The 12944-nt window shown below is 42.1% G+C and overlaps 1 protein-coding gene and 1 long non-coding RNA gene across 8 annotated transcripts in view; one reads left to right on the top strand and one right to left on the bottom strand.

Moving 5' to 3' along the window:
• Window positions 1–12944, bottom strand: part of LOC137581815 (uncharacterized) — a 176959-nt gene that overhangs the window by 22470 nt on the left and 141545 nt on the right. The gene's annotated exons all lie outside the window — the stretch shown is intronic.
• Ten-a (tenascin accessory) overlaps window positions 1–12944 on the top strand; it is a 250355-nt gene that overhangs the window by 193976 nt on the left and 43435 nt on the right. For 6 of the 7 annotated variants that reach the window (XM_068295997.1, XM_068296005.1, XM_068296023.1 and 3 more), the window contains 4 exons: window positions 6073–7479; window positions 8015–8209; window positions 9918–10127; window positions 12145–12330. In XM_068295997.1, the coding sequence (XP_068152098.1) occupies window positions 6073–7479; window positions 8015–8209; window positions 9918–10127; window positions 12145–12330 (1998 nt within the window). The remainder of the gene's footprint in view (window positions 1–6072; window positions 7480–8014; window positions 8210–9917; window positions 10128–12144; window positions 12331–12944) is intronic. The other variant, XM_068296015.1, reaches the window with a different exon arrangement.

The raw sequence follows: 12944 nt of genomic DNA, 5'->3' as shown, positions 1-12944 counted from the left end.
CAGCCATTGCAAGTGAACGAAAACAAATTTACAACAAACCACGAGAAAAATGTGGCAACCCTGTTACAAAACCCACCCACCCCACCTACTCCCCCAGCCATCTACCTCTGTGTTTCACTCACACCTCCCTTTAGACTAAAATGAATTTAAGTTGAAAAGTTGTGAACAATTTTTGGTGGGCAATGGTAGGAAGATGGATGGAGGTGTGAGTGATTGTGGGATGGGTGGTGGTTGGTGGGGTTTGGGGTGTGGCAAAAGCTGCGTGTGGATTTCACTGATTTAATTGTTTGCCAGGCACCAGCAGCAGCAGCAGCAGCAGCAGTAGAAGAAGCAACCAGGATCTGAAGGAGCAGCAGCAGCAGCACATGCTTGAAATTTATCTTTTAAAAATAATGTATTAATTTTTGTGGCCAACCAACGTAGCCCCCCGTCAAGCATCTCCTCGCCCAGCAGCGCCTCCTCTATCATTCTCCCCATCGTCCCATAAACTCATTTATGTAAAAAGCTTTTCGTCTGTATCTGTGTGTGTGTGTGTGTGTGTGTGTGTGTGTCTCGTTCTCTATCTGTGTGTGTTTTTCATTGCGGTAAATGAATTTACGCTTCGTCTCTGCCTTGCTCGTTTTGTATTTGTATATGTGTGTGTGTGTGTGTGTGTGTGTGAGTGGGTCGTTTTATGGTTGAATAGTTTGAAAACTGCGGGGAGTAAGCAGCAGCAGCAGTAGCAGGTGAACCAGAAATATAAGCTTTTAATAGTGGCTAATATTTTTCAAGCTACCAGGCAACCTTTTATCCCCTCGCCAACTATCTTCTCTCCCTAGTCCCTCTCTCTCTCTCTTCCACTTCGTCTGTGTGTTTGTGTGAGTCTGTTTGTCTGTCGTTCACTTTCTCATTTCACTTTCGCCTGTTTGCACAATAATTTTCTATTAATTAAGCGCAAGAGGGTTTAATAAAATTAGCAAACACTTGCGGGCGGGCCATGTGGCAGACATTAAAAAATACTCACACACTTTTCCCTACATACAAACACACACCACCACACAATGAGCCATTGTCAGTTAATTAACAAACGAGCGAGTAGTACAAACACACACACTCACACAAACGCTCTATGTCTGTGTTTGCCTCGTCAGACGCTTTAATTTGATTTGCATTTTCTCCTCTTTTTGTGTGTATCTGTGTATGTTTGTGTCTGTCTGTGTGTGTGTGTCCTGTATCTGATGGCATTTTTAAGCAGCAGATGTCAGGTAGCTCCACCTTTTCCCCCTGTCCGATAACCGATTCAAATTGCCGTTTGTTGTCCTTGCTCTACCTAGTTGTACGAACAAAAAGTATTGCCTACTTATGTGCGCTTCAACATAATTGAAGCCTTTCAAGTGGAAAGCCACCCCCCCACCTTTCCCCACACACACACACACACACATAATACCCAGCTAACTTTTATGCTGGCAAAATTTATCAACCGATTTTCCTATACAATCAGAGATCATCAAAATTTGAAATTGAATTTAAATGAAATTTCATTGTTTTGCATTGTTCAATACATTTAGCAAGCTCAATGGCATATTGAAAGCCATAAAAGAGACAGCGAGGTGGACAGAAAGAGAGAGAGAGAGAGAAAGAGTAAGATAGAACAAAGTAGGCTTCTGTAACATTTTGATTAAAATTACAACAATCACCTGAAATCAATATAAAAATGTTCAATAGATACATTCACTTTAATTAAACAATGTTCGCACAATAGTCTATTGAGAAAAGTTTCGAGCTACAATTTAAAAACCCTTGCATATCACTGGGGGCAATTGTTTTTTAAATAAGTAATTTTTGTATAAACATTTCGGAAGTTTTCAACCATTCATTCACTATGAACTTGCAAAACATTTGTCAATCCACCAAGACAACAAACAATATCCGTATATACATACATATTTGTCTGTGTGTGTGTGTATGTATGAATATGAAATTTCTCATAAATGATACTGATAATCGACCACAATGATGTCACACAGTGTTGATGTCCTGTGAGGGTCGAGACCGAGTTAAGTTGGACAAATGTTTGCCCAGCGATTTACCAATGTGCCACTTTCTATCACAACAACTGCAGCAGCAGCAGCAGCAACAGCCACAACAACAACAACAACAACAACAACAATGGCTTGACATGCAGAACAAAAGCAGAAACGTAACGGGACAGTTAACATGCTTGACTGGCAGCTGGTCATGGGCCTTGGTTTTCAGAATCTGCGCATTGCGGTAGTTATCGGAAATAGGTTAATCGATTTTTAAGCGGATAACTATCGGAAACTCATTCGATATGCACTGTTTCACATTTCCTCTCGGCATGCACACACCCTTTTTATACCCTCCATCTGTCAGTCCGTCCGTCTATCTGTCTGTCTGTCTGTCTGTATGTCGGGCTGTCTGGCTATCTGACTATCTGGTCTATCTCCTTTCGCATTATGTGTGGACGAGAGAGGCCAAGTGCGTTCGTTCGTTCGTTCGCTTAAAGGAGAAATTTTCTGGTCCAGCTGTGTGAGTGTGTGGTTGCCTGCTCTACTGCCTGCAGTGACCCCATGGGGCTCCGTCTCTCTGGCTATCTTTCCTGTCTCCTTTGCTTCTCTTCTGCTCCTCTTTTCTGCAAATCTCCTCGTTCTTCTTCTGCTCCATCTTATCGGCGTTGTCATTTACAGCAGCAGCTGCATCTGGCCCACTCGTACTTTATGCGATTTTATTTTCATTTCACTTTACTTTGCGGTTGCCTGGAAATTTAATTTGTTGCTGCATACTTCGAGGCGACTTTGGGGCTCTCAGTGTCCTGCGGTTATCCTGCTGCTTCTTCTGCCGCTCACCTTCTTCTCCTGCCGGCCATCTGTCGTCCTTCCTGAAACTGAAACTGAAATTAGATACGCACATTGCAATGCAATGTGAAATGTGCAATGTGCAACGTGCAATGGGGCAATGGCATGTCAATCGATCCACAGCTGGATAACTGAACCCAGACCCTATCATTAGAAAGCCTCACCCTCACTCTCACCCCCCGTGTTGGTTTCCACAGCAACCTTCACTTGGCTATGTCACTGCCCTTTCATTCTCCAGCATATGGGATTACCTCTAAATCAATGTTCTATTTTGGAGTTTGAGTGGCAACTTGGTTAGTTGGTTGCAGGAAAATGTAATTGTCGATCGAAAACTTTGCATTTCACAGTACAAGTTTTACAAATTTATCAAATTTAAATGAGATCAAGCTAATATCGAAAAACTGTTATAATGATCTTCTATTCCAGAAACTTTAGTAACTGTTTTGTTTCCATTTCCATTTGCTGTTCAATCCGTTTCATTGGTTCAACATTTTCCCTCTGCGGTTTTTATTGTTGTTTCATATTAAGCAAGGCTTTCGGAAATGGAAATCGTTATGGGGAAATGTGCAAATTTGTAATGGGAAGTGCGAATTGAAGCTCTCTGGATGCAATCAACCGGAAATACAAATGTCACGCACAACCGCAACAAAGAAAGTCAATTAGCAAAAAGTAAAGAGAACAGAGATATCATGCACAGAATAGCAAGAGATAGAAAGAGGGAGAGGAAGATGAAGAACTAGAAACAACATGAAACAAAACAAAAAGAACGACAATGAAATTTAAATAGAAAAGATGACGAGCATATGAACACATTTTGGAAAACATATACATAAGAGATAAAGGAGTGGCAGATAGAAAGAGGGATGGGGATGAGCCCATTCAACTAGAAATGCTCAATTACTTGAGCAATTTACAGCAAAATATAATTTAACTCAACATCAGTCGAAGAAGGCATTTAAAATTTTACAAGGCAAAAACTTTGCACGAAATGAAAACTTTACACAACAAAATATTGAAAGACATTTCAATTTAAATTTACATAGAAGCTAAAAGGTAGAGCCTCTTCAGCCTTCTCCTTCTCCTCCTCCTCCTCCCCTCATCTAGCACTCCTATGAGTGTGTGTGCCTTGTCGTTTAAATAAATGATTTTTCCTCAAGGAAGTGCAATTAAGCAAAATGCTTCATAAATTTTTTCTTGCATAACTTTTATAACTTTTGACCCTGCCAAGTTTTTTTTTTTGTGTTTTGTTGCTCGTACGCAAAACTAAACGAAGGACACAATTTAGCAAGACATGGGAAGGACAAAAAGTCAGGGCACCCAGCCGAAAGAACGTGTTTATGAAAGAATAAGAAGACAGAAAAAGAGAAGCGACCAATTAGAAATGAATATTTCGTTTTTCACTTGCAATAAACTTATTTAAAAACAAAAAGTTACAACTGCAAAAAATGATGGGAATGAAATGTTGAAACCTAAGTAAAAGACAAGTCAAAAAGGAATTTAAAATCTAAATTTGAATACAGTCAAACTTACAGGGTCTTGGAGGCAAAAGCATAAAATAGGAAACACTTTCGTTTCGATTAAGTGTTTGCCTTTAATCAATCTCCCCTTTCTCTCTCGCTAAGAAAGTATCTAGTTGGAAGAGGGGATGGGGATGGGGATGGGTTAGTTTACCTGCAGCAAATTGAGTTGTTGTCAATGTCATGGAAATGTATCGACCTTTTTTCCTTGCTCTCTCTTTCTTTTTTCTTCCTTTTTTTTTTCCTTTCGGTTGTTGTACTAACTAAATAACCATTAGCAGAGCAGGGTAGGGCAGGACATTTTGGGTGATAGGGTTGGCTCCCAACCAATTGTAATCAAATTTAATTGGAGAGAACTAAGCCCAACCCTAAAGAATGTTTTGAAGTGGTAGAAGTAGTTTGCCCCTTACTCCACTTCTCCCCCTTTTGTGTGTGTGTGTGTGTTTGTTTATCATTTACGGCAAAAGCTTGTTAAGTTAATAGTAATAAAATGGAGGAGGAGAGACAGAGAGGGTGTAAGAGAAGGTTCTTAATTTATTAATGATACTTACTTTGTCGTATATTTTCATTCTTGAAACGGACTATAACCCAACAACAAATTGGAGCACGTCTGTTGACGTTAATTTCTTCTTTTTCCGATTTTCCACTCACCCGCTTACTTACTCACTCTTTGTCCACCTTGCCTCGTGCCCCTTAGTTTAGTTCTTCTCCTTCTTCTTTGTTGCGGCAGCAGTTATCATTAAGTTAACATGTCATGTGAAGGGACAAACTTGCCCTATATACACATTTTTAGTCTGGTCATTAACATAATTTCAATAAGTTTTGGTTAATTGCATTCAATTTTCCAAAATGGCTTTAAGAAAAACTTATCGATCATCATCATCATCATCATCAGCAACATAATCATGATAATCGTTATCGGCCATTTTTTGGACTGCTTTGCAACATGGCCACAAATGTCTTTGGCAGCTGGCGTCGCATAAATTTAACATGTTCCCTCGCTCTGCCAACCCAACCCAACCCAATCTCACTTTTGCTTGCCTCTATATCTCTCTAACTCTTGTGCCATGCTGTGGCATTTGGCAAGTTATCGATAAACGATAGCCCCATGCAAAATGCAAACGTGTTAACAACGAGCACTTTGTGTTCGTCGTGTCGATGTGAGTGCCTCATGTGGTTTTCGCTTTACTGTTTCTGTGCCCAGACTTCAGATTTTTGATTTATGCTTTCGCACTCTCCTTGCCTCTCTCTCTCTCTCTCTCTCTCACTCTTTCTCTCTCTTATGGTGTGGCTCTCTGTCTGTGTGTGTGTGTGTATGCATATTAATATGGCGTTAAAATATGATACCGAAATTTATGTGTGAAAAAGGTTGACCTAGGCTGCAACAGAAGCAGCAGCTGGCTTGGCCACGCTCGACCCTATATATTGGCCAGCAAGCAGGCCAGATTTATGGCGTGAAATTTCGCAGCTAGCAACGATTGCAATTTATGGCCAAGCCGCACACATTTCGACGCAAAAAGCCAACCAGAAAAGAATATCCATAAAAATCTATTCAAAGAAATTCTCGACTACACAAAATGTATATGTATGTATAATATAAAAATTAGGTATTTCATTTATTCCGTTTAGCTATCGTCGATTTCTATCTTAATTTCGATGAAATTAACCTTTCTTTTTGTCTTTCCCATTGTCCTTTGCAGCAGTCAGTTCAATGAAACCGAATCTGGACAGCACCAACTGCATCCTAGTCCAAGATGTCAAGTCGCAACCACACGATATACGCGGCGGCATCGCCGGCAAGGCCAATGACAAGCAACTGATCGGTGGTTCGGCCGGTGGCGGATCCACACACACAGCCTACCCCACCGAGGAATCGATACAGACGAGTACATCGGACCATGGTGGCGGCGGGGGAAACGGCGGTATGTCATCTGGAGGTGGTGGTGTTGGCGGTGGTGCTGCTGGTGGTGCCACTGGGATACAACAGCAATTGCTGCTGCAGCAACAACAACCGCATAGCATCAATCAACCGCTTACCCCGTTGGACGCCACAAATACCCAATTGCAGGATCAATTGACCTACGGTGGACTGGGAGGCGGCGGCATGGGTGGTGTCGGTGGCATGGCCAATGGACAGCAACAGCATCATCATAACAATCTGCTGCTACAGGGACAACAGGCTCTGCTGCCCCAACAGGGCTCCATGGGACTGGGCCAATGGCCACAGGTAGTCGAACTCAAGGAATTCAATGAAATGTACCATGCCAATATACCGGCCTATCAGTTCTGGACACTGGAATTCCGTAATAAGCATCCGGCATTTATCCGTTTCAATTTCACCCTGCCCTGGGGCGCTCATTTCGCAGTCTATTCGCGTCGCAATGTTGCTCCATCGGTTACTCAGCATGATTTCGTTGAGTTTATCAAGGGCGGACGATTGGATAGCCATTTGCGGCATCGTCGTAGCATGGCCAATGCCTCCACCTCATCGACATCTTCTACATCCACATCGTCCTCATCGTTGGCAAGCAATTTGATTGGAGTCCAGCAGGTGGTCCATGGGCGTCAGCTGTCGGCAGAGATTGAGGATCAACAGCAACTATTTCAGCACCACGACCACGATGCTGACGACATTGAGGATGAGGATATTCTTGAGGATAACTCAGATGAGGATTCTGGCATGGCAGCTCCAGCTGCTGGCTCTGTGGAATATTTCGATGTGGAGACGCCTCTGGATACGGCCAAACAGCATGTCCAACGCATGGGCAACTCGCCGGGTGCCACATTGACGGCTTCGCTCCACCACAGTGGCCGTCATCATCGGCCATTGCATCGATTGACCAAGCGCTCTGCTGTGGATAATGGATTGCCAGCCCTCGATATGGATGCCATGACCGTGAATGTTTCGCTCTTGCAATATCTGGACACTGGCCTGTGGTTCATCTCTGTCTACAATGATGAACTGGTCGCCCATTCGGTTTCGCTACTAGCCGAGGAGGCCGAAGGGGTCAGCACAACTTGTCCCAATGATTGCTCTGGCCGTGGAAGCTGCTATCTGGGTAAATGCGATTGCATTGATGGCTATCAGGGTGTCGACTGTTCTAAGAGTAAGTAGTTTCATATCTATATGTGTATGTATGTAGAACAAATGTCAGAGCAAAGAAAAGAGAAGGAAAAAACGAAAGAGAAACGAGCAAAACTGAGCCCAAAATAACAAAAAAGAAAAAAGTTGAGCTGTCAACATCACCTGGCCGCCTTTATTTTTGTTTGTTTTTCCCAACTTTTACCACTTGAAGGAAACTCAAATCTCTCGCTCCACCTTTCTTCAGATACCTAGAAAAACTCACAACTCCTGCGATTAGAGTACAGTGCACAGTGGCACAGCACGAAAAAGTACAACTCAATGTAACCGATAAACGATTTTGAATCATTTTCCATTTGACTTTGTGCCACTGTGCTTATGGAGGGCATTTTTATTTATGCCCTCGCCCTTTTCGTACGTTGCTCGTTTTTTTCTTCTCCTTCACTTTACATTTGCTCTGACACTTTTCAATACCAAATACCATTTTTCGGTTCTCATTTTCTCTCCTACTTTTTTGTTATTTTCCCTTCTCTTTCGCTCCGTTTCTCTGTCTCCAACAGGCGTTTGTCCGGTCTTGTGCTCGGCGCATGGACACTATGGCGGCGGCGTTTGTCATTGTGAGGATGGCTGGAAGGGAGCCGAATGCGACATTCCTGTGGGCGAGTGCGAGGTGCCGAATTGCTCTAGCCATGGTCGTTGCATTGAGGGTGAATGCCGCTGTGAACGAGGCTGGAAGGGACCTTATTGCGACCAGCGTAAGTGTCAAACAGAAGAATCTCCCTTCCCCCCCCAGAAAAAAAAGAGAAAAAAAAGAAGATAGAAGAAAAACAAGACCAACCAACACAAAAAAAAAAAAAAAAAGAAAAACTGAACGGATGTGTGTGTGTGTGTGTGAAGTATGCTGACTTGGCATAAAAATGCTAAAATTATTTATTTGCCTTGTTTGCAATTTGGAGTTTAGTCTAGTTCAGACTTGGGCTTGGGCTTGGGCTCTTTGGCTATGGCTTTTTGGCTCAGGCAGCAGCTCTCTGTTGACACTGGCCGATAAGGCCGCAAAAGGAAAAGAATTTCAGAAAAAAATATAAAAATGAATGCCAAAATATTTTAGTTATTATACACACACAAATACATACAAATGTTCATGTATGTATTTGTGCCTCTTTGTCGTTTAGTTTTCTTACTTGGCCAAACTATTTCTACATGGCCGAAACTTAAAATGTGCCAAATATATTTGGTATTCCTAGTTGAGACTTCTATCTTCAACTAGAGACAATATTTTCAAATAAAAATTAAATATTTTTGAGAAATAGTTCAAAAGTTGAAAGCAATTGTATTAAGATGTACATTATTAATTACAGAAATATATATGAAATTTATGAGGAGGCCCCAAAAAGTAGGCAATGTTTTTGTTAGCCATCTTCTCAGTTTAAAGAATTGAAAGTTCTGAAACAAATTTTACACAGTTTATTTCCTTTTTTGTTGAGGTAAAGTCGTTTAATAATTTTGTAGCCAACAAAATAAAGTAGGAGAGAAGCAAATGTGTGTCGAAGTGTGTGTGTGTGTGTGTAAAATATGCAACACACATGGCCTCACGCCCTTCTTGCTCTCTTTCTGTGTAAGAATTTTTATGCTTAATGTTGCTTTATGCCGCCTGAACCATAGCCCCGACCCGTCTCCAGGCAGGGGTAGGGGCAAAGGAGGCGACAGAAGGATCCCGAACCCTTGGCATACAAAATAAAGCGGCCAACAAACAGGGCAAACAAACAGAAATCGAATTTATATGTTGAGAGCATATTTCTCATGCTGCCCTAAGAGAGCAAAAAAGTGAAACAAACAATGAAAAAGAAAGCACGAAACGAAACGAAAAGCTAGCACGATGAGCAAACGAAACAACAACACAACAGAAACAAGGAAGAACGAAAGGAAGAAAAAGACGAAAAAAACGAAGAAAAAAAAAAAAATTGCAACAACTGCGCAAAATTACCAACTTGAACTAAACTGGAATTTCATTTTAATGACCACTTTTGTACGTGTCTAACATACTAATCATGTCATGTGTCAGTGTGTGTGTGTGTGTGTGTGTGTGTGTGTGTGTTGGCAGGAGTTGGTTTCGTGTCGGGCTTTTGTTTTGCTCCACCTACTCCACCTCGACCTGCAACCAACTCCTCTTACATCTTCCACACTTGGCCCCACCCCCCAACCGCCGGTCTCTCTAACTGGGCGCAGCGTGTAAGTTGTAAGTTGTATGTATTGTGTTGTGTTGAGTTGAGTTTTTTTTTCCGTTCTTCTCTCTATGTTTTACCCTGACAACTAACAACGTTTTGTATGCTTTCTATCTACCCCAACACCAACACCAACAACAACAACCCGAAACCCCTACCAAAACCATCAACCATTCATTGTGGATACCCCCTTGCCCCTTACCGTCGCTAATGCTCTCACACTCTTGGCGGACGGATGCAGACGATTGCCTTGATCCATTATGCTCGGGCCATGGCACCTGTGTGGCTGGACAATGTTATTGCAAAGCCGGTTGGCAGGGCGAGGATTGCGGCACAATTGATCAGCAGGTGTATCAATGTCTGCCCGGTTGTTCGGAGCATGGCACCTATGACTTGGAAACGGGACAATGTGTATGCGAGCGTCATTGGACTGGACCAGATTGTTCACAAGGTAAGTGCCATTCAGTTGTGTAGCTTCTTCTTCTTCTTACTCCTTGTTTCATGCTATTTGTTTGTGTGTTACCTTTTGTTCATGCAATAAATGTTGCACACACCACGCTCTCTCTCTCTCTCTCTCTCTCACACACTCTCTGTTTCCATCACATGCAATATATTTGCTGTCTCACTCTGTGTGGCCGTGAGTGCATAGAGCACAGATTGCATATGTTGTGTGTGTGTGTGTATGTGTGTTTGTGTGTGGGGGTTATGACAAACAAATCTGTTCAAGAAATGATAAATTGGACAAGCATTTTTTGTTTCCCTTTGTTAAAATAGCCCACAACAGCAAAAATAAGAGATCCATTCATCCATCTATCCATCTCTTTATCTATTTGCCACCTTTTAGTTACTTGGCCATAAACAAAATCTTAGTCAAACTTTGTAAGCTTTAATCAAAGTCTAGCAGACTACTACTAAAGTTATCTATTTCATAGTGGCAAAAGCAACTTCCAAACTAAATCTAGGATCATCTGATCTTTTAAAGAATTATTCTTGCAAGGAGGATGGAGGAAGTGCATTACTTGAGTCCAAAAACCAGACTTACATTGAGAAATTTTAACTACATTCTCAGTGAAGCTCTTTCAGAAGGCAAACATTAAATGATATTGACTTGAAAAATTTGTTGTGTCGCCATAATATAATATAACATAATTCCTTAACCCCCTTCGGCGTTCTTCTGCCGTGCTCCTGCTGGCCGTGTCAATCTCAATTTGTGATCTCAATTTGTTTGGTTTTTGTGTATGTTTGTGTGTGCAGAAGAGCTTTATGACTCTGTGCCAGCTAAATGCAGTTAGATTTTACCTTATTTTCTTGGCTATATAATGATGTTTTATGGCCAAGCTGCGAAATTAGATGGCCATAACCAGGCTGCTGGTATGGAGGGGGAGGTAACTTTGGGGGCATAAAGCCAAGCGAGAAATCCCAATTAAGCCAAAAAACACAAGCGCACGCACACAAACAAAACCAGCGGAAAAAAATGTTTGCCCGATTACCCCGAACTACATGCAACAACAACGACAACAACGGGAACACGTTGAACATCAAAAACTGTGTGGTCCATAATCATTTTGTGGCTGATGGTCATGACAGTGGGCAGGGGGGAAGGGTAAAGCAGAGATAGGGTGTAGGGGGAATAAGAGGAGCCAATAAAACATGCAGCTTACGATTGAAGGAGGCCAAAGGACACGGGACACAGGACACGGGACACGTTTGCTGGCACGCACGCCTAATTTGCTTAACTTTTTAGCACCACCAACACCAGCAGAGAGAGGAATGGGCGGAAGAACAAAAGTGGGGGGGCCCACATACAGGATGAGGTGTAGAGAGACGCGAATGGGAGTGGCGGGATGTAATGAAGCAGAGCTTCATAAAAATTCATTATTTATTTAATACGCAGGAGCTGATGCTGCGAGCTGCTTGCTGGCGCTGGAGCTGGAACCGAAACCAGCTAGAGTCTGGAGCCTGGCAAAGCAAATAAAATAAATTTAAGAGAACAAAAGTCATGGCAAATGGCCCCCAATGTGGAGGGTACACACACACCCATACACACATTTAGACATACAATTCGCGGCCTCTGCGCCACGTAAATGTAACATTTATAATGTTGTTTTTATGGTTGCCATTGCCACCAGCCATTTTACAGCTTCAGCTACAGTTACTGGCACTCAGCAAGCAGCAGCTCTCAGTTCTCATTTCCACTTTCCATTCCCATTCCCATGCCCATTCCCCATTCGCATTGGCATTCGCTTTCTCTCTCTCTCTCTCTCTCTCTCTTTCTTACTTTGCTCTTCTTGTGCTTCGGTTCGTTTGGCATTGCTTTAATGAATTTAAACTTGCCATCGCATATGGAGCGGAATACATACATATATAGCAAACATTATAATAATAATAACAACTACAACTACTACTCTTAATAATAATAATAATAATCCTAAACTTGTTCTTCTTTTCTTTTGTTTCTTGCTTCACAGCTGTTTGCAGTTTGGATTGCGGCCGCAATGGCGTCTGCGAGTCGGGCAAGTGCCGTTGCAATACTGGATGGACAGGCAATCTATGCGATCAGTTGCCCTGCGATGTCCGCTGTTCGGAGCACGGGCAATGCAAGAATGGCACATGTGTTTGCTCTCAAGGCTGGAATGGACGACATTGTACACTGCGTAAGTAATTCTCTCGCATATCCCAGTCTTAACCCATAAAAGTAGGCAACAAAAACTGAAAGTAACTCAATAGGAGGCAATCAGTTGTTTTAGATAACAGACAAACTATAACAGACTAGTAGAGTGTGAAAAGGAAAGTAACTAAAGTTATTTAAAACCTTAAATCTAAATAGTTTTGTGTTGCGTTCTTAGATCTGTTTTGTGTTCTGCCAAATGGAATTGGTAAACTTTTTGCATTTGCTATCCGATTCGATTCGTTTCGTTTCGTTTGGTTACGATTTGCTCATCATTCATTCAATGTCATTGCCTTGACCTGACCTCATGATGGTCGCCGTTAGCGGGATGTCTTTCCTTTCCGTTCGATTTCGGTCACCGTAAGCAGATTTAATGTTTTATTTTATGTAATTGTTGTTGTTACTGACCACAATCGATTAGCAGTCACAGTTTCGTTTTATGCACCACACAACCGCAGCGATGTCGCAACATTGCAAGCTCTCTTTGCCGCCATTTGGCGGCCCCTCTCTACTTTTCGTCCATCCGGTGGGTTTATTTCGCAAAGGAGCAAAAGTCATTGGCTGTAGCTGTCGTGATTTTTATCAATATTTTTGCCATTG

This window comes from Drosophila tropicalis, unplaced genomic scaffold, assembly GCF_018151085.1.
Source record: "Drosophila tropicalis isolate 14030-0801.00 unplaced genomic scaffold, ASM1815108v1 contig_158, whole genome shotgun sequence".
Lineage (NCBI taxonomy): Eukaryota > Metazoa > Arthropoda > Insecta > Diptera > Drosophilidae > Drosophila > Drosophila tropicalis.
The sequence above is the reverse complement of the archived record's forward strand: the minus strand, read 5'-3'. Positions and strand labels throughout refer to the sequence as shown.